This window comes from Embiotoca jacksoni, unplaced genomic scaffold, assembly GCF_022577435.1.
Source record: "Embiotoca jacksoni isolate LCO1_2020_lvr unplaced genomic scaffold, fEmbJac1.0.p SCAF_4, whole genome shotgun sequence".
In the NCBI taxonomy this organism is placed as follows: Eukaryota; Metazoa; Chordata; class Actinopteri; family Embiotocidae; genus Embiotoca; species Embiotoca jacksoni.
This window is the reverse complement of record NW_027185392.1, coordinates 3155742-3177015: the sequence shown is the minus strand read 5'-3', so window position 1 is coordinate 3177015 and position 21274 is coordinate 3155742. Positions and strand designations below refer to the sequence as shown.

The 21274-nt window shown below is 48.5% G+C and overlaps 2 protein-coding genes across 7 annotated transcripts; one reads left to right on the top strand and one right to left on the bottom strand.

Moving 5' to 3' along the window:
• The first annotated feature begins 151 nt into the window (after positions 1–151).
• Positions 152–6908, top strand: mcrip2 (MAPK regulated corepressor interacting protein 2). 3 transcript variants are annotated; one of them, XM_069166988.1, is made up of 6 exons: positions 152–469; positions 628–798; positions 958–1027; positions 2552–2685; positions 4307–4414; positions 6288–6908. In XM_069166988.1, the coding sequence occupies exons 2-6, from the start codon at positions 744–746 to the stop codon at positions 6356–6358; spliced, it is 438 nt and encodes a 145-aa protein (XP_069023089.1). In that variant the 5' UTR covers positions 152–469; positions 628–743; the 3' UTR covers positions 6359–6908. The 3 variants fall into 3 exon arrangements, with proteins under 3 accessions (XP_069023089.1, XP_069023088.1, XP_069023087.1); XM_069166987.1 differs by having other exon boundaries at positions 152–505; XM_069166986.1 differs by having other exon boundaries at positions 152–798.
• slx4 (SLX4 structure-specific endonuclease subunit homolog (S. cerevisiae)) lies at positions 6893–20150 on the bottom strand. Of its 4 annotated transcripts, none has more exons than XM_069166981.1 (14): positions 19867–20150; positions 19216–19731; positions 18001–18208; positions 17599–17835; positions 17165–17388; positions 16360–16655; positions 15064–15298; positions 14079–14269; positions 13424–13570; positions 12958–13127; positions 9804–12082; positions 9214–9313; positions 8359–8667; positions 6893–7593 (listed from the first exon to the last, which is right to left on the bottom strand). In XM_069166981.1, exons 2-14 carry the CDS (start codon positions 19646–19648, stop codon positions 7224–7226), a joined length of 5199 nt encoding a protein of 1732 aa, XP_069023082.1. In that variant the 5' UTR covers positions 19649–19731; positions 19867–20150; the 3' UTR covers positions 6893–7223. The 4 variants fall into 4 exon arrangements, with proteins under 4 accessions (XP_069023082.1, XP_069023083.1, XP_069023084.1 ...); XM_069166982.1 differs by having other exon boundaries at positions 19216–19728; XM_069166983.1 differs by having other exon boundaries at positions 19216–19728; positions 20021–20150.
• Positions 20151–21274: the final 1124 nt, after the last annotated feature.

Here is a 21274-nt window from a genome sequence, read left to right as displayed (position 1 = left end):
GAGGTCGAATTTGAATTCAAACATCTGGAGAAGAAATTTCGGTAGTTTTTATTTATTTTTTTATTTTTTTATTTTGAAAATTTGGATCGGAAGTTTCGATCTCCACTCTGTCCGGCTTGACGCCGGCCGATCGCGAACGCTTTCCGTCCTGATGAAAATAAAGTGTGCGGTGCCCTTGCAACCTGTCAGACAAGTGAAGGTGTCTCAGTCGGTCTCGGAGCATCAGCGGAGCGCAGAGGACAGAGCGTCCGGTTACCGGACCGTCACTCTACTCGGACGTCAGGAAGTGTCTCCCCCCCCTCCCTCCCTACCCACCCCACCCCACCCCCCCCCCTCCCGCCTCCTCTGAATGAACCCCGGCATGTGGAGCAGCGTTCTCCTTGAATGACCTACACGCCACCTCTCACACGAGCGGAAGACGTTTCGCTCCATATCAGCTGAGCACCTGCTGGTTGGGAACCGCAGCGGGGTGTGTATTCATAATCAGCGGGGCAACAAGTCCGAGGCGAGTGTCTTTGCAGGCTTTTCGGGCCGACTCGCGAGCAGCTGACCCGGGCGACAAAAACCAACACGCCGCTGCGTAATATTTTTTTTTTTGTTGTTTTGTTTTGTTTCCCACCGCGGCAGCGTCCGGAGCGGCGGACAAGAGGGACTCGGAAGCGGCAGACGGACGTCCGATGTTTGAACCTGACCGTTGAAGGAACCAAGACAGCACGCGTTTTCTTGAGGTTACCGGCGCTCACATGATGTACACAATCACCAGAGGTCCCAGCAAACTCGTTACACAACGGAGGACAGGTGAGTGTGATGCAACGTCGCGTCGGACTGCTTTTGGGTTGACAACGGGAAACTTTGTTTGTTTTTTTTTGTTTTTGTTTTTTATTGCGTCTGCTCGGCCTGCACCGTTTAAAGGGGAAAACTGTGCGGACGACATTTAACTCTTGAATTCTGCCTCAGGTCCCACACAACAGATTGAGAGCAAATTCAGCGACTTGAAACTCAAGCCGACATCTTGGCTCACGTCGAAGTAAGTAGCTATTGTCAGTAATCTCCTTTTATTTATTTTTGTCATTTATTTGCGCGTGCTGTATAGTTCCGAGGAGCGTGGGCCCAAAATACTTTGCACGTGCGCCCTTCCGTGCGATCATATTACGCCACTGTGTGACTCGCGTCCATTATCGGACACAAGTTCCCCCCCCCCCCCCTCGGTACCCGGGAGTTTCTGAGGCCGAACCGGAGGCCTCAGAAACCTGTGGCGGCATGCTGACTCGTCCGTGAGCCCCTCGGGACCCCCACCTGTTCGGTTTCTGGCTTTCAGAGCAGCAGGAGGCCCGTGGTGCCTTCAGGTGCAGCCCGGAAATGTTTTAATACCAAGCGCCAGCACTTAAAAGCTACACTTAATTGACAATTTGGTAAGAGTGAGACTGATGCAGAACCTCTACTCCCACTTAAACAATTTTTTTTTTTTTTTTAAATAAATTAAAAAAAAATTAAAAGAGGGGGAGAAGGGGAACTACACCTCCATACAAACTACAGTCTCAAAAATTACCGAGAAGACAGAAACATGAACAAAACTTTAAGCAACATGAAGTGCAGGACTGTATAGGACTGCCATACTTTTAGCCAGTAAAGTGGTATTTCAGTGTAAATATCGGTGTATTTCCGGTGCAGCTTCAACGGGAGATTAAGAACCAGGTTTTAAGGCTTCCAGACCATAATAAGGCTCAGGAGGAGCACCCAAGCTGTTTTAAGGACCACCGTAGCCGTGTGAATCTAAACTTAATGCGGACAGCATCGAAACTAAATAAATGTGTCTTCCAAGATCCAGTGGTCGATGTAATTCCCCAGTGGACCCCGTTTGGCAAGTTTTGCCTTCAGTTTTCTTGGGTGTTTATTTGGGCTATCATCAACTCTTAACTTTTCCAAATACATTACAGATGTTATCATAATAATAATAATAATAATCCAAAAATAATAAATAAAAGAAAAAAAAAGACAGAAATTTTCTTGGGGGAGGGCACTCAAATTTCCCACCAAGAGTCGGACTTTATATCTGAACTATTGTTTCATAAATAACTACACGGTGTTAAATTCATTCTAGAAGAAGCGCTGATAATGATACGTCCCTCTCCTGGTAGTTGTCGAAGTGTTTCTACAGTAGCCCAGAAAGGACAAACCCAACCGACTCCAGAGAGTGCTTTCGGGTTACTCGGGAATTTGGCAGACTGTCTGTCACGCTTGAAAAGGGAGGGTGAGGTGTTCAGTTGCTTGTAATCTGAAAACCTTGAGCTATTGTTTGTTTTGTCTGATAAATATGCTCGAGCTCAAGAACGAACCGTTATGACATAACCTGAGGCCAAAAGCATCCCCGCGTGCATGCTGGGTAATCCGAAGCGAAGTCGGTTTGACCTGCCGCTCGAGCAGGAAGTCGCCTGAAGTCAGCCGGCATCGTTTTATTTTTTTTTGTAACCTTGGAAATGTAGCTCCTGTGCTCTTGCGCTGCTGTCGACTGTCCCGTTGACCCCCCCCCCCCACGTCTTGTTCTCTTCAGCTCTCCGCCCCCGAAGATCGTGTTCAACCGTCTCAACGGGAAGCGTTACCACGGCGCCGCCACACAGAAGAGCGAGAGCCCAGCGGAGGGATTCACTCCTGCACATGAGGAGAACGTCAGATTTGTTTATGAAGGTGAGGGGGTCACGGGGTCAATCAATGGGAGGAGGATGGCGGGGGGGAGAGGAGGGGGGGGGGTCCCAGTGCAAGGTCAGACCTCCACCATCAACCTGGCAGGGAGCTGTCTGAAGGTTATGAACGTTGGAGGCCTTGAGGACTGAAAGAGGGACATTTTGCTCTCCTGCTTCCTCCCTCTTTTCAAAACACATTTCCTCCTCCAGCTGAGCAGCTGCACTAAAGATTTACAGTTTGGCAAAATCATCGCATTTCTTCACATTTTTTTTTGTCATCCCGACGGTCCAATCTGCATTTTGACAACGACATCCACGTCTGCAATGTCTGCACATCCTGGAAAAGGGATCCCTGTTAAAATGAACAGGCCGGGTGCTGTACTGTTATTGCTTCAAAAAGTGCTTTGTCATGCAGGCTGCATCCTACACCAACATGTTAAAGTAATGCGTTTTTCTTTTTCTTAAAATGGATTGCGTATAATTGGCATTAAATAAAACACAGTCCAGGGACAGAGGAAAGGTATTGTTACTCCCTCGTTAAAGGGTGTTTTCCCCCCCCAAACGAAGAGGCTTCTGCAAAGAGTGTCAAGTTTTGTCCAAATTGTCAAGCAGATTTTAGTTGGTTTTTTTTCTTCAAAATATTGGCATGTATAAATAAAATGTACTTGACAACATCAGCCTCCCAAAAATGAATTGGCACGACTCCCAAGAATTCATCAAACTGTCAACAGTGATTGAGAAGAGAGCGTTGCTTCTAGTCGGTAAAACCTCACAATGACGAGGAATGATTCAACCTGCCTTTACCCAGCATGCCTTTGGGCCACCGGCCAATACTTCCACGGCCTGGTGGAAATGAATGACTCCAGCTGACTCGTGTTACTCTTGGCACGCTGCCAGTAAAGACCTTGGCGTTCTTTTGTGACCACAGAGTTCAGCTCAGGACGCGCTTCGCTTTTTCTTCACTGAAACACGCACATCAGAAGAAAAAAAAAAACAAAAAAAAAAACCCTCCGTCGAGCCTCGTTCCAGTTAAATGTGCTCACCATCGCGAAATGAAAAAGCTGAAATTACAACAGCCGTCGCCTCCGGACTCGTTCGCACGCGGACGACCGCTCTATTGGTGTTTGCTCTTTCCGTTCGACATCCTCGCTGTAGTTGGAAGTCGTACGGGCTGCGCGAACTGAAAGTAAACAACGCGAGGCTGAGTGTTTGCGTCGCAGCTGGAGGTGAAGACCCGTCCGCGGGGAAGGAAACCTTGAGGCTTATCTCGAGGTGAAGGTGGGAAGCCTTCACCCGCAGCTGACGAGCACGGACCGGTCCGGTCCGGTCCTCCCGCGCGGCCGTCGGCCTCCGTTGCCGTTAGTGACGCGATCCGTCGGAGGGGACAGCGCTGTTGAACATTTAGGCCTCGGAGTCAGCTGCTGCTTGGCGTTTTTTTTTTTTTTTTGATGTCTCGAGGATGTTTGAGTAAGTGAAGAAAAAAAAAAAAGACCACAAAAATGTGAAACGAATGTCAACTATTTGTAATTTATACGCCTATTTAAAAAAAAACAAAAAAAAAAACATCCAGGTAGCGATGACGACTGGTTTTCCTGCTGACTGAGTGTGCGTGTGATTGTTTACAGTATGGCAGGAGGTGGAGCAGAAGCTGGAGGACAGAGACGGAGGAGACTCGGCTGACAGCCAGGGTCCCGTTCAGTACACCGAGAAGACCCCCAGTGCTGCGATGAAGAGTGAGTACCGCCGCCACCTCTCTCTCTCTCTCTCTCTCTCTCTCTCTCTCATTCAGCTGCTGAAATACTTCAAATAACACAACGAAGTAAATCCGCGCTCCTTAAATCTAATCTCATTCACGGTTTGACGGCAGCCGGACAGATAACCCTCGTCCCGCTGAACTTTGAACCGTTAATCTCGCCCGTGCATTTATTCACACTGGTTCTCTAAACACACCCACAGAGGGACGAAATGGATGTCCTCTATTTGTTTAGTTTTTTTTTTTTTTTTGCATTCATTGATTAGGAGCCGAGACAAACGGGCAACGTGAGGAAATGCAGAAACGTATCGACGCGCAGCGAAGGTTCAACAGGCCGGGAATCGAACTGGCGACTCGCTGCAGACTCGCTGCAGACACCACGCGTGCCCGTGTGGAGCGTGCGTGTCTCCACCGCTCTGCTTTAAAGTCTCCCCACCTCTCTTTCGCAAGGATTTTTTTTTTCCTGTGGACTGGGCTTTAATCTGCACCCGGAGGGCAGCTGTTGTAATAGTCTGCTTTAATTTTTAACTCGTCCTCGGTTTATGAGGACCGTCTTGTTTCGTTGTTTATTGCGGCGCGTCTCGTATCGGTCCCAGCACACGAACGCTCGCCGGCTCCCTCTGTGGTTGAAACGGAGCGCAGATCTCCCAGTTCTTTCGGATCATTATTTATTTGTTTTTTCTTTCAGTTGAAGATCTAAAGCTCTTCGGTCAAGGGAGTTCAAAATGTGATTTGATTTTTGTTATAAATTCCTTCTGGGATGTTCTTGAGTTTTGTACGCCTCCGCGTCTGGAGGCGTCGCGTCTTCGGGTTGCCCGTCCGCCCGTCCCCACGCGTCTGTCTATCCGTCCCCGGGCTTGTGAACGACATCGTAACCGCGTGTCCGTTCGTAATTTCTTTTGAGCGCCATAACTCAAGAACACCTCGAGGGAATTTCTTCAAATTTGTCCCAAATGTTCGCTCGGACCCAAACGTGAAGCGATTCCCGTTTTGGGTCCCGTCGGTCCCGTTCTTGTGAACCGAGTGCCACAACGGAGGGGGGGAGGGGGGGGGGGGAGCTGGCGATCATGTTGCGCTTTTGGACGGATGCCGAATTGTTGACACGAATCTCGGGCGTCCGTCTCGAACCGGTGCCGTTCGTACAGATCCTCCGTGCCGTCGGGTTGAAGAGGTTTCAGAATTGGTAGCTTTGAGCTCCGCGGGCCAAATTTCTTCAGGGCCTTCACCGCCCGTATGACACGAGTTGGGACAGGCGTGGAGGCGAACCTCCGCCCGGACCGGTTGGCGAAAGCTTAACAACGGTCGATGCACCGTTTGTTCCGAGACAACGGTGAAGTGGATTACTTGTGAAAGTTTTAATCTTTTGAACCAAATTCCTGCAAAAACCTCTTGACAATCCTATCAGCCACAGATGTCCTTTGTGTTTAGAGCTAGTTGGCAAATGTGGTTAAGGCTCTAAATTATGGCCGAGGAGACTTAAGATTGTTCCCGCTGAATACCGACACATTAGCTTGCCGATGTACGTCTATTCCAAATCTGGTTTTTTTTTTTCAGATGTGACGTCATGAGAGAAAACGTCCAACCTGCCTTTCATGACGCCAAATGAAAACAATTGTAAAGTTGTAATAAGTAACCTGGAGTGAGATTATACTTTCATTTGCACAGATTATCATCTCTTCCTTCTTTTTTTTTTTAAACGAATTACATTTATTTATTCACGCGACAAAGTTCATTATTAACGGACAAAATGAATCCCACGTTAAAGCTCAGATTTAAGGTTTAATCCCGTCTTTGCCCCTGCCCCCCTCTCCCCCCCCCCCCCTCCCCCCCCCCTCCCGTCTGTCGCCGTTCAGACTTTGTGCCCATCGACCTGGAGGAGTGGTGGGCTCAGCGCTTCCTCGCCAACATCGCCAACCTGTCATGACTGAATTAAGCATCATGCCAGGACGGGAAGCGCCGCGTTTGCTCTCCAGCGGTGAATCGCCACGAAGGGGCCGAAAGGAGGGCGAGTGCGTCGCCGGGATCTGCAGTGTTGTGCGTAATTTTGGAATCCGATTCGAAGCCCTGCGCTTCAATGCTGCTGTAGAGAAATCCGGGTGCACGACACAGAACCCCCCCCCCCCCCTCCCCCCACACACACACACACCTCCCCACCGCACCCCCACACCGCACCCTCTACCGTCACACACACACACACACACACACACACACTGCATCAACAACAGCGTCCTGACTGAACTGCGACAGCACCGAGTTTATGCCGTGCTGCTTCAAAAGGACCCCGTCCCTCAACTTGAATGACGTACGAGATACGAGCTGAAAGGTTGTTGTTGTTGTTGTTTTTTTTTTTCTTGTCCGAGATCCTGCGTCCTTCCTGAAGCGTGCGTCGTGGCTGATCTTTGGATATAAAGCTACTGAAGAGCAAAACAAAGAAAAACAAAAACAAAAAGTAAAAAATGTTTTTCAAAAAAAAACCTCGAGTGATTGATTGATTTTATTTTTTTTTTGCAGTTAATTACACAATATTTACGAGGTGGCTCGTGCGGTAGAACGAGCTGCAGATGACGCTTTGTTCCATCACAGACGCTGCATGAGGTGACGCATTTCATACATCCGGTGGTTTTGGGGCAACATTTATATATACATGTATATATATCTTTTTTTATTATTATTATTTTCACAGTGGGATTTAAAAAAAATAGAAAGCAACATATGTAAAACAAAACATTTAAAATCCACTCTTGTCTTTAAGACACGTGACGTACGTTCACACGTTTCAGTAAAAGTTTTTAAATGAGGGCCGCGACGCCTTTTTTCCCGCCCGCCGCTCTCGCCGTCCTCTTACCTCGCCGCCGGCCGGGGGCGGAGTTGCCCGGCTTGGCTGTGGTGAAGGTGATGCACTGAGAGTCCAGGTAGTCCACCAGCTTGGCGGCGCCGAGGCGGATCCCGGCCGCCCTCAGCCGCTCCTGCAGCTGCGACAGGACCAGAGGCCGGTACTCCAGGATCTGACCGTACAGCCCGGCGTCGGACAGGATGAAGGAGCGCACCGCCTGCAGGCGATCCCGGAGGCGGTGCGCTGCCTGAGAGGACGAGATGCCGGCGGCGTCTTCGTCTTCGTCGTCGGAGGAGGAGGAGGAGACGCACAACTCTGGGTTGGACCTGATGAGAAGGAGGTGGTGTTTCAGTGCTACAGCGTGGACTATATTTACGTGACCGCGTATACAAAATAAGGGGCGAAAGAGGTTTTACACCCCCCCCCCCACCCCCCACACACACACACACACAGTGCGTCAACAGTAAAACACTGATCTTCTCACAAGACTCAAAAACAAAACATTTACTAAATACGAATGAATGCGCCTGCTGAGTGTTTTTTTTTTTTCTCGAACCCGGATGTCGGTGGTGTTTTGTCTACAAAATGTCTGAAATATTCGGAGATCTGCCCATCTGACATTATGAAATGTCATTATCACGCATCTCGTTTGGCCTGAGCCACAGACCGAAACTCAAAAGACGTTAGATTCGAGAGGATAGAGAACACCAAATAGATATTATATAGTCATTTAAATGTGTTTTGTATTTTTGCTTAAAGTTCTTCTCATCTATGTTGTGAGTATTTCATAGTGACCGTATCCCTCAACGTCCGCGAGACAAACTCGTGCGACGGGCGTGTCGGCGAGTCTCGCGACCGTCCCTTCATTATTTTTTTTTTTTTAATATATTCCAGGTGTATTTCTGCCGAACCTCGTATCTTTGTCTGTATTTCGTGTCAGTTGATTTAATATGAATTAGGAGAGAGACGGTGATTCTGGCCTGAACAAAAGTGAAAATTTTTTTTTTAAAATGCTGACATGAAAATGGTCGCCACACTCAAGTATATAGTGATGCGACACCGGAGTCGGGCCAGCTGAAGACTCGGCGTACCTCTCGGACTCCTCGCTGGCGGCGGTTGAAGAGGTGTTGGATCCCTGCGAGTTGGACAGCGGCTCCGCCTCCTCCTCTCCGGTGTGTTTCCCGGGCGCCGCCGCCGCCGCCGCTCTCGGCTCTTTAAACTCGGCGCTCTGGGCGCCGGAGACGGGCCTGCTGGGAGGAGGCTTCGTCTGAGCCGCGCGCACCGCAGCCGGTGCCTCCTCCTCCTCCTCCTCCTCCGAGCTGACCAGCTGGTGCGTGTACTGGTGGATCTCCTTCAGTTTGAGGATCATCTGGCGCTTCGGCAAAGGCCGAACTCCAAATCTGGTCAGGGGGAGAAAGTTAAAAGCATTAGCGACGGACGAGACGAACCGACAGATGGACGGGAGGACACGAGCCAAAGGGAAAGAGCACGGAGCTGGACAGACTAAGTTGACAGTCACATTAGGTGACTAATTTGGGTGATAGGTTAATCACCTTGATTAGAAAAAAAAAAAAACAAGGCCTTTGTTTAACCTTTCTGCAAAAGGTTCAGTTTGGAGGATTTATTGGCAGAAATAATATATAACAAATATAAAGAAATCAATAACTGCTGCGTTGTCTTTACTTTAGAGAGAGTCCTTTACATCTACATAGAGAGCGGGTCCTCTTCCACTCAGCGAGCCATGCTGCGCCATTATGTTTCTACAGCAGCCCAGAGGGGACAAAAAAGAACAAAAAAAAAACCACACCGGCTCTGAAGAGGACAGGCTGACGGGTGAAGCCGTGGCTGTTCAGTTGGATGTAATCTGCAGCTTCACCACTAGATGCCACTACATCCTACGCGCCGCCGCTCAGAGGCGAGGCAGGGCCGAGAGGGGACGGACTGACCTGTTGAGCTTGTTCTTGAGCTCCGGCGTGTCCATGTCGGAGTAGTGGGGGACGGGGGTGATGGGCACCAAGGTGCGTCGCCTTTTATTGTGTGACGTGGCTGAAGAGACGAAAGCAAGAAGACACGGTTTATATCTGCAGTCGGATTTCTGACCTGGAACGCACTAAATTTGCAGCGGCGACGAATGGTTTCCGAGTTCCTTTAACAGAGTCCTCGTCGATCGTTCAGATTGAAAACAGAAATGAAACCCGCAGATGTCATTTCCACGAAGTTCGAAGGTATGATGGAGTTCAGCAGTGAAATGTTTTAAAAATGGATTTTTGGGCTTTTTCCAAATCCAAATCGAGCGTCTAAGAACACACGACGTCGTACGCTGGACAGATTGTGGATCCCTCGACCGCGTTACGAGTTGTGATGTTGGTCGATGTAAAATTTATCGGGGATATAACTGTCCGTTAAATCAATCGTGACTTAACGCACCCTAAATTGAATCAATTATATATTAGTTATATATATATATATATAATATGTAGAGTCACAAAACACTGTGCAAAATCACAAGTACTGTGGTTACAGTGAAGATACTGACTCGGCGTTTTGAGCTGGGCAGAAGGGTTCACCCTCTGAGAGAGAGGAAGAGCCTCCTCCTCGTCCTCCTCCTCCCAGCTGTCCCATATTTTGGAGTCCAGGAGGTCGTTGTTGATCTCTGGCGTTGTCCGTGAGTCGAGGTCAGGCGGTGACGGGCCTGTGCGCCCCGGGCGTGTCACGTGACCTTCGGGCGGGGGCGGGGTAGTCGCACCTCTGCGGCGAGTCTGTGGTGGAGGCTGAGGGATGGAGGAGGAGGAGGACCTGCCTGTCTCCGGTTGTCCCGGGTTGCGCTCCGGCTGGCTGGACTGTCCGCTGTCCTCCAGCCTCGGACTGAAGCAGCCCGGACCGGCTTGTACGCAGGCGGCGTCGAGACCCCACGAATCGTTGAACGCTATGGGAGGTTCGTCCGTGAAACTCTGTCGGAAGCTGCACTCTGCGACTTCTCCCTCTCCAGTTTCTCCTTTTTCTTCCTCCTGCTCTTCATCACCCGAGTCTTTGCCGTCACAACCGGCGTCTCTTTTCCCTTCCTCCTTTCCGACTCCCCTCCTCGTCGAATCAAGCCCCGCGGTGTCACGACCGCCGGACTCAACGGAGCGTCGACTCTGACCGAAGGACTCGCTGCGCCTCCGTGAGCTCTGAAGATGGCGGCCGGGGGAGGAGGAGGAGGAGGGCGGATCCGACGGGTCGGACAGAGGGGAGAGACGAAAGCTCCCCAACTCTGTCTTTTCGGGGCTCTCGGAGGGCGCCCTCTCTCTTCTTTGACTCTGGTGCCGGTCGCGGTCAGCGTGGAGCGGCGAGGCAGCGGGACGGCCGGGGGGCCGGTGGAGCTGAGGGTGCAGCGGGGTGCTGCTGTAAGACGGAGGCGGCGGGTGGAGATCCTCCGTGGAGGAAGCTCGGAGGGAGCGAGGGAGGGAGCGAGGACGGGTCTCCGGCTGCGACGGCGGAACGTCGACAACTTCTCTGTCGGAGTTGCTGCGTTTTTTCGGAGACAATTTGGGATCCGAGCCCCGGAGAGCCGCCGCGCTGTCCGCCTTCAACCTGGAGACGCCGTGGGCACAAACGCCGGTCGGACTTTTGGAGACGTGAGGCATGTTCTTAAACGGTAAAGCGGGAGAGGAGAAAACGGAGGACGAGGGCGGGGAGGCAGCAAACAGCTGCGTCCTGCACATGCTGCTTTTGGTCTGCGTGGAGCTGGACCTGCTGCTCCTGGACTGGACCGGTGCGGACGGGATGAGCCAGGACACCTCGGGAGACCAGTCCGGGGGCTCAGCGGGACGGAACTCCACGCTGCTGGACACCGTGTTCTCCGAAGAGGGTTCTTTCGGTGTTCGGCTCTGCCTGGTTTTGACCTCCGTGTAGCTCCGCTGAGGTGAAGGAGTGCCGGAGCTGAGAACATCCACCCGCACCTCCGTCTCCGCCTCCTCGCTCGAGTCGGACAAAACGATGAGCTCGGGTTCTATTTTTGTCCGAGGTGAGTCGGGAGAAAGAGGGACACAAATACGGGCAGGTCCTTTGCTTTCTCGCGTCAGAGGCGCTTCGTCTTCAGCATCATCTTCTCCCTCGTCTCCATCCGGGTGCCCCGCCCGCCCGGGGGACCGACCCGGGACGGGCGGGCTGGATGCGCAGGGCGGAGGGCTGAGGGAAAGGTCTTCCACTGCACTTGCTGACGACTGAAGTAGAGGTCCGCCTGACAGTTCAGACGACGGTTTGTGAGCCCGGTGCTGTTGGACCTGAGGTGGGCGTGTCTCCGGCGGAGCGGAGGCTGAGGAGGAGGGCTCACCTTCCTCGTAGACCCCCCATGGGGCTGAAAAGAGCCGGTCGTAGCTGCGATCCGGGCTGCGGTCCGGTTCAAGCTGAAAGTTGGGCTGCGGGTTTTTTTTGCTTTTGGGTTCTGTCAGTTTCGTGAACACCGTCTCTCCAACTTCGTCCTCCTCCTCCTTTTCTTCGTCCTCCTCCTCCTCCTCCTCGCTGTCTTTCTCCTCCTTCTTTCTCTGTGTGGCGGCAAACTCGTAGATCTCCTCCAGCTCCTCCTCGTTCACTTTTTCATCATGAATCTCTGCCGTGACCTCATCGGCTCGAGGATCCTCCACCAATCGTCTCCCTTCATCCGTTCCTCCATCCGAATACGCCGCGTCGTCGTTTTCATCCTCTTCGTTCCACATGGACTGCAGGAGCTCCATGAAGGCCTGGTCTGTTCGGCTGCTGTTCTCCTCCTGGTTGGTGCGGTCCGCCTCCTCTCGGTGGAGCTGACAAAGCTGCTGCAGCTCCTGCAAGTCAAACCTGAACACACACACACACACACACACACACACACACACACACACACACACACACACACACACACACACAGAGAGAGAGAGAAGAGAGGAGTTGTCACGACACAAGAATAATTTGATTTCAACAATGTTTGCGAGATGTTCTATTGGTCCAAAAATTCCAACAACAAAAAAATGAACATCTTTCTGTGTTTTATTACTTTCAACTTGAACTGAAAGGGTCAAACAACTTGATCTAACTCAAAACAAGGTCCGACCAAACAGGGCACCCTTCACTTGATTGATTGTGGGAAAATAAAAAGAGACCGCAGCAACAGAGTAGATATCATGACAGGTCGTGGTTTCTTTACAATTATCATCAACACATCTGTTTAATGTCGAACTGAAAACTCGCAAACAAAAATATGAAAAAGCAAAAGACCAAACGTAACATGTTGGTATGAAAAATGGTATATATCAGTGGTTATAAACTGGTGAGCGGATGTGATTGTGAAAAAAAAAAAAACATTTTTTTTTCGGGTCTACAGAACTTTTGCACTTTATTTTTTATTAAATAAATGCGATGGAGTTTGAAAATACTTTAATGATTGAAAGGAAGAACGAGTCCAGAGGCGACACAAGTTGAGAAGCACTGAACTGCACCACTAGTGCAGCAACAGAAACGTAAAACTGTAACTGTAAAAGACCTCAGGGTGACCTCAGACTGTGTTTGCTTCTAGGTTAGGTTAGGTAGTTACTTTATTAATCCCCTAGGGGAAATTTTTTTTCGCTACAGCAGCATACAGAAGCAACAAGATAATAATAGAACAATAGAAAAGCAATAAAATAGCAGTAAAATAGCAGTAAAAATTCTATTTGGAGATGCTTGTTTCAACTAACCTGGATGCCAGCTCCAGTACATGAGGCTGCAGTGACGCCGGGATGGAGCAGCTGGCAGTGTAGAGGTACTGCAGCACAGCGAGCACTGCCTGACCCGGGACGTCGCTAAGCAACACCCTCTGAGCGGCGGGGGCGCCTGCCTCCTGCACCCCGAAACCACTTTCATGCACCTGCGGGAGGAGCAGCAGATGAATGTAGGGTTCAAGTTCTGATGACACATCGGAGCAAATATTTATCTCATAAGTGACATTAAACATTCCCCACCAAAAAAAAATATATATATATTTTTTTAAATAAAGTTTTAAAACACCTCAGATTATAATCCCTTCAAGTAACCTGAAAACCACTATAAAAACTCTGCCCATCTTAATTAATCTCATTAATGTGCAGTTCTGTCCAATGCAGTGTCCACCCGGCTGAGCAGCGTGTCCTCTGCTTATGAAACGCGCAGTAATAGTTGTTTTACCATTTCGGCCAGCAGGGGGCAGCGAGCGTACACCATGAAGGAGTGAGCAAAGAACACCTCTCCAGCGTCCACCTGGAGCTGCAGGTCACTGAGCTGAGGGTTGTTCACCATGCTGCTCAGGTCCGACGCCAGCCTGGACAGCGCCACCTACAGGGGGAACACCGGCACGACACACTGAGGTCGGGGCACAGGAGGATTATACACTGTAGTACACTGCACGTATCCTCCCAGTAGTCTTTAAGCGGCTCTGTCAGACGGCAGAAAGGTGAAGCTGAACGAAGGACACGGCAGACGAGGCATCAAACACAGCATGACAGTATTGTAGTTTAATTATCTGGGCTTATTACTTTGTCGGTAGCGTGCAGTTATGACACAACTTGTAATCTATACGATAAAAAAAATTAAAAAAATCAACTAAGTTATGGAAATTGAATGAGAACGGCGTCACTTTCATTTACATTTATAAACCAATATACAAAAACTTGTTGGGCAAAATCAATATGTTGAAAAAGAAGTGTGTCCGTTTACCTTGTAGGAGTGAAATGAAATGAAATGAAAAGCCATAAATGTGGTATTTTATCTGTACATTTTCTGGTGGATAAATACTGAGAAGATCCAGATGGAAAACCTTCCGTGTCATTAAGTGTCATCTTACTGATTGGTTGCTGCCTCTGCCTCTGTCTCTGTCTCTGTCTCCGTCCGCTCCTGGCTGATCAGACGTCCTCATCGCTTGGCTGCGGGAGTGTGTGTGGGCCGTTTCTGGCAAGAAGCCGCTGACACAGAGGTTTTCCTGCTCCTCCGACTCCTCCTGCACGAAACCGCTCAGGCGAAGGTCAAACTGCTTGTCTGCGGAAACAAGATACGATCAGGACCAACAACCCCTCCGGGAATTTACAGTTATTCATGCGATCAAAAATTGTGACGCAATTTGCAAAATATAATTGTGGGGTTTTTTTTGTGATCAAATTTGACAAAAATTGCAAGTCCAGGAAAAAAGGTGCAATTCTTGGAACGCTTTTCTAACGAACATCCCATGATAGTAAGCTTAATGCACATCACAGAGGAAGCTCTGAACAAATATAGCATATAAAGGATTTATAATATATAATTGAGGCTTGCTGTTCAGTTCGGAACATTTTTGCCCAGATACGACACCAAACCAGATCAGATGACTGAAAAATGATTTTCACAGATTTCACAAAACACTCAATAATGTAATTTACAATAACTATAGCTCAGAAAATGCCTCTCTTAGAATTTTTTTTAATTTTCAAAATAAACACTGATAACGTCATTATTTTTTGAAGGTAAAGAAATTCTAACATGAACCTTTGGTCCTCCAAATACATACGTAATTAAAAACAAAGACAAAAAAATGCTTTTCAGCACAAGACTATTTGAAACCTCAGTGACTGTTCATGTATGTATGTATGTATGTATGTATGTGTACAAACACTTAATGCAAAGTAAACAACTTACAACCACAACAAACAAAGCAACCATTGTATAGAAAGGCAACTAAAATTCACCAAAATACTGAATAAATGTCATTTTTCTCTGCCTGTGCATGCAGCTATATATGATGCCAATAAAGTAGCAGTTTCATAATTTGTGTGTGTGTGTGTGTGTGTGTGTTTTACCTTTGGCAGTGTATCCCCACTGTGTGAGGGTCATGCCGTCTTCAGCCAGATCCATCAGGTCTCGGAGAGCCTGGCTGCCCACCAGGAGCTGCCCCGTCCCGGGGCTGGACAGAGCTGTGGAGCAGGAGGCCGTCTTGGGGGAGGATGGTGGGATGGAGGCGCTGGTCCCGGGGACGGGAGTCCCTTCAGTCACCGGTTGGACAGACGACTCGGGCTGGAACGAGGCTGCGTCCGTCTGGAAGTGGAGGAGAACAGAACTTTTTTTGTATTTCTTTAAATCAGCTCTGATTTGATTTCAAGCCTTTGGTTAAATATTCAAAGCAGCATGTCAGCTCACATTATACCCGACATACAATTTGATCTAAACAACAAAATGGAAAACAAATCAATCGTGAAAATAGAAAGTTTTTTTTTTTTTTTTAAACAACTGATTACTTGCATTTCTCAACACTGAATTCACTCCTGAAAAGTTAATGTCTCTCTTGTATGTGCTCAAAGGAGGTCGCCAGCCAAGATGCTCATGCAAAATTGTGGCCAAATGCAAAAGATGTGGCTGACTGTCAAGTCTGTACATCTATATCTGCCCTGCGCAAGTATGTAAAGTTAATATACACTCTAGAGTTAGTTCAGGAGAATAAATCCCACTGAAGCACATTGCAGGGTTGGTGGTGTCGACCGATAGCCTGGATGCGAAGTGCTTGGCGTCAAACGTGGCGTCAAACGTGGCGTCTGGTGACAATCTGCATGTGAGGCTTTCAGGGGACGTCGGTAAATTGTAGCGCCTATCAAAAGCCTACATACGAGACTTGTAGTGAACATCGGTAAGTTTTAAAGTCTCCCGCATGTGAGGCGTTTAGGGGACATCTGTTAATTGTAGCTTCAGACAATAACCTTGGTTACACTCTCCCCCTCTAAACTGCATGAAAACGTTGCACCATAATGTGTTAGGTCATTTTCTTTTAGTTAAAAATGGATTTTATTAATTGTAATCAAAAAAAGTATCATTCAGAAACCAGTATCAAAGTGAAGGTGTTGGTGCCGGTATTAAACATTTTTGAACAATACTCAACCCTGGCGGTTACTGACAGATAACGAAACAAAGCATCTCCCTTTTCACAGCTTCAAACACTTTTTATGTCAACCTGCCCAATGTTCACTTAAAGGTACGGCACAATACTCCCCGTCTCGAGTGGCCTTTAATTAAAGAAATGACCCGAAGTTTAACATTCAGTCCGATTTCGAACATAACAGAGCTAATACAGTAAAGCATACAAACATGTCGTTGGTGTCTCTCACCGTCACTGATTCCACCGCCATGAAAAGCTCTCTGATCTCTGGAGCATAGAAATCAGACAGGCTGGTGGAGCCTCGGTCCTGCAGTGTGCTTTTCTGCCAGAGGGGGGCAGCACCGCTCCTGCCAGGCAGAGCGCTGGGGCTGCGGGTCGGGGTCGGGGGAGAGGGGGCCCGGCTGCACAGGAGAAGAGCAGAAACCCGTTCCTGCAGCCTCGTCAGGGCCGACTGGGCATCCTGACAGAGGAGGAGTGGAGGAGGACGAGGGGCGGCGCCCTTCTTCCTCTTTCCACGTCCCTTACCTGAGAGGAAGAGGAAGAGGAGAGGAGAGGAGATATTATCGGATATTATATATCTGAATATTTAAAGTGTGATCTCTCTTTCGTCTTCTGTAAATTTGAGTTCAACACTGAAAGTAACTGATGAGAGATGAGATGATGAGATCTAAAACCAGTTATTTAAAGAGTTCCCGCTTTGTATTTGAGTTGTTAAATATTCCAACAAACAGTCGTGTATAAACAGCTTCAGGCCTCACCGAAGGTAACCTACATGCAGACACACACAAACTGAATTCTAAAATGTTTAGTCCTTGATGACAAAAATCAACATGAGACCTGCCTCCGGGGATAACAAGTGTACACTTCCTTATGACAGCAACACGCAACTTAAGAGTCTTAGTGTGAACAAATCTTTACAAAGTCAACTGGAGATGTGTGCTGCAGTCGTTCTGGTATCGGAGTTGCCGTGGATGATCCAAAACACCTTCAGACACCTTTTTGCCTCCACAAACAGTCGTTATCGGTGACGTTACCCGCAACTGCCCTCCGATTCAGAGTCATGGAGCTGCGGGTCTCGGTTTGTAGCCGCCTCAACGCCTCCATCTGTCTCTGCTGCTGCGTCTCCTGTTCCAGCAGGGAGGACGACAGAGCCAGAGCCACCATGGTCTCCTCGTCCACCGGCTCAGTCTTCTTCCTGGGCTTCTTGCTCGCGGGCAGGCCCGGCTTGGTCGGTCCTTTCCTTTTGGTGCCCTGTACGCTAAAGCGAGAGAACAAAATAATAAAGAGACGAGGGCTAGAGTAAGGATCGATTGAACTTAAGCACCCACATACTGTTAGGTGATGAACATAAATGGGTAAATTCATGCAGATTATTTCTGTAAATACAGGATTGGATTGGACGGTTTGGACTCGGTTGTAATCTCAGGGGTCACAGTGTCCTTGTCTTTACGTTGTGAAGCTGACTCACTGCGTGTTGGCGGCGGCGGCGGCGGCGCTCTGGTTCTCCTCGGCCTGTCTCTGCAGAACCTGCAGCAGCACAGCCGGAGAGATGCCCATAGCAGAGGAGCAGCGCTTCAGGTGGGCCGAGCGACTCTTCTGGGACTTGAACTTCTTGCCACAGATGGGACAGTCAGCGACACCGGAGGGTGCGGGAGGCGGAGGAGGAAGAGGAGCAGGGGCGCTCTCCTCACTATCATCTAGACACCTGCAGAGAGGGATTCATCGCTCATTATTCATCGCTGCAGTTCAGAGAGATTCAGTGCATCTTCAGGAGGACCGCGTGTCCACCAGCGTAACGACTGTTAGTCGAGAAGTTCCATCTCCTTCTCCCGTCGAGAGTTACTGTGAGCAAAGCAGAAAACGTCCGGACCTGTTGATGTGCTGCGTGCGTCCCTCAGGCGTCATGTGCGACAAATCTCTGCTGCAGATCTGACAGAAGAAAAGGCCTCGGTCCTCCAGGTCCACCGTCCGGACCCGCGCCGCTTCGCTGTCCAGCTCCTGCTGCAGCCGCAGGGCGAGAGCCTCGTCGCCGTCCAGCGGCTCGGCGGGGCGATCCGAGCCGAGGGAGTCCGGAGCCTCTGCACGCAGAGAGGGACGGTAACAGGTGCTGCGTTTTCACTGCTTACGTGAAACTGGGTGGAGGACCGACACACTACGGCGCGCTATTTAACGCACGCGGCATCGTTAATTCTAGTGACGGAGCAGGGAGAGAGAGGACAGCCTTTTCATGACTTGTCCTCGCCGGATCTAGGATTAGTATTATTATTTAGGATTATTTCTACAGCTCAATCAGGGCTAAACGGAAGCCTTGGTCATTACTGACACTCGGAGAGAGAAACTGAGTTTGAAACAGAAGCACTGGCATCAAATCTTCATAAACTGGTAAAAAAAAAATTTTTTTAAAAAAAGAAGATGGGAGTCGTCTTTGACTCTGATCTAAGAATGAATGTTTTCATTTGAAGGACATGAGATTGTTTTTCCAGTCGATACGGAGACACGACTGCAATGTCTTGCCACCTTGTCTTAATGAAGAATATATTTCAGCGACAACTGCTTCAAAACTCATCGCGTGTTGACTAAGGCCGGAGAGAGTGCACATTACACCAAATCTAAAGGTCTATGTCGGACCTATTTATCAGATTTGCTTCTATTGTATGAACTTTCTGGAGCCCTCTGCTCTTACAGTAGTGACCTTTTAACTACACCCATATTTCAAGACAAAACCCCACAGCGATGTCTTTTAGTTACCGCGGTCCTCGTCTCTCTGCAGCAGGCTCTCTGAGGGCTGCAGGAAGTGTTGATCATTTTTAAAGCGAAGTCAAGAGCTACGTTTTAGGTGGTTTTATGAACTTTTTTTTTTATCCAACCTGTGGGTTTTCCTCATCACGTATTACTGCGATTTATGGCTCCCTAAGTTCCTCTGTTCGTGTTTTTATTGAGTAAAATAGTCAATGAATGCTTTGTGCGTGGATAGGGAGGATAAAGAGAAGTGTGTGTTTGTGTGTAAAGCACTTTGTGTTTCAGTGAGTTTGTCTGAAAAATCTTAACCCGTATATTGGAAAGCTTCGCCGTCACATCAGCCCACCTCGTGTTTGTTGCTGTACAAGAGGAGGGCAGTCGTCGCCGTCGTCCTGGTTCGTGGGTTGGATCTTGTCTTCGTGCACCATCCTTCGCGGACTGGATCTCTTGAACTGTTGCATCCGGAGAAGCACTTTGTCTTTTGCATTTGGACCCCCGTCAGCTCTCGGTCCTGCCGCCGCCGAAGGCCCAACAGATGAGCCGGCGTCCCCCGACTCGTGTCCGCTCCCTGCAGCACTAACAGGCTGAGAGCTGGTGACCTTTGACCCGGAGTCCCCATCTCTTTTACAGGGTTTCCTCCTCTTGTCTCCGCCTGGTTGACTGGTGGGCTGATGATGTTCTGCCTTCCTGCTCGGCTGTTTGGGCTCTTCTGGTTTCTTGCGGACTCGTTTCAGCAGCTTCGAGCAGAGATCTACAAAGTCCTGGTCCGAGTCGTCCATGGTCGTGCTCGGTTTCTTACTTTAAAAGGCCTTTGCTGCATGATGTCCCCCTTCCTGTTACAACCAGCCTGCAACCACAGCTGCTTCAGGGCACCGACACATGTCCAAAGATGACAAAAAAAACAAACAAAAAAAAAATGTACGCGGTTACTGCATAATTCAAGTAAAACAGCTGTTATCAATAAATATAAACTCATATCTTAAACATTGTGTTCTACCTGCAACCGTTTCTTAATCGATCATGTTTGGAAACATCTTGTTTGCAGTGAAAAAAAAAAAATATTTGCGAGACACGAGAGTATGTTGGCCAGCTAGCTGCTCATGCTAACACTTTCATAAAATGTTCTTTCAGTCTTTAAAAGCTTTCCAAACCTCATCGCTTCAGGGGTCTCCGACGCGGCTCTTTATCGTGTTTTCTTTTTAAAAACAACATGTATCTTTGAGTTAATTATTGAGCCGATATAAAAAAAACAGGCAAAGGACCCGGCGGGGTTTTGTTTTCATTTCAAAAAAACAGTCCAAGACGCTTCGTTTCGAAGTTCCGGTCACGTGACTGTGACGCACACGAGCTCGTCTTAGTCCTATTTCGTCGACATGTGTTTCTGCGCCTGTGATCCGGAGAGAAAGTACGACTAATTCAAATATCTCAATAAATCAGCACGTGTATACAGAAATACGTATTTTATAGCCACTTCGAAGGCACGGAGCTCATGACTTGAATGAAGAGGGAGGGACTAAATCATGTTTAAGTGAGCTCTTTGATGCTCTTTAAACATTTTTTTGATCGTGATACGTGGACATTCTTGTCAATTATATAATGAAAGGTTGAATTCCAGATTTTTTTTTTTTTCCATTAGTACGGGAGACATCGCTAACTTTAGATCTGCAGTACATTTTTGTGCTGGAGACTCCAGCGGAGCTCGCTTGGTCATTTAAAAGTTGCTTTACGCCGGGAGTGAGCGAGCTCTTGTCAAATGAAGGCATCTTCTTAACTACAACTCTGATACCAAGGAAGAAAACGATCCATTTCCTGACCCGGATGTATTAATAATGTATAAAGCTCCACTGGTTTAACCCTTATAAACCCACCATAGACTCAACTTGTGCCTTTTTTTTTTCATTGGGGAGGGAGGGAGGGAGGGGGATCTTCAGGAGATCAACAATATCCGAGATGCTGAAGTGGTTCACTTCATCTGAAAGCTGGACACATGAAAATGAATTTGAGATGCAGCTCAGCATTGTGTCAGGTTAATTTAGCCCCCCCCCCCTTTTTTTCCTTTCCAATTCCTTCAGAAGATATTCAAACAAGCCTGAAGTTTGTTTGTTTTTTTTTCCTCCTTTGGGGGATCGGCGGACCGTTCTTCAGCGGTGGCACAGTGTGGTGCAGATACCGAAGGTCTGGCTACGCGAGACCGAGCTTCTTGGTTTTAAAGTACTGAAAGTCCTAAAAGTAAATATCATCATGCCTTTTGATGTAAAAAAAAAAGTGACAACAATCTGTTCCAAGTTGAGAATAAAGTTAAAAGACTGTTCAAGAGTCACTCTCGTTGGAAATAAATGTCCTTTTGGTCAGACGTGAAAACACGTGGCTTCCATTCAAGTCAGACGAGGACATTTCCTTTCGAC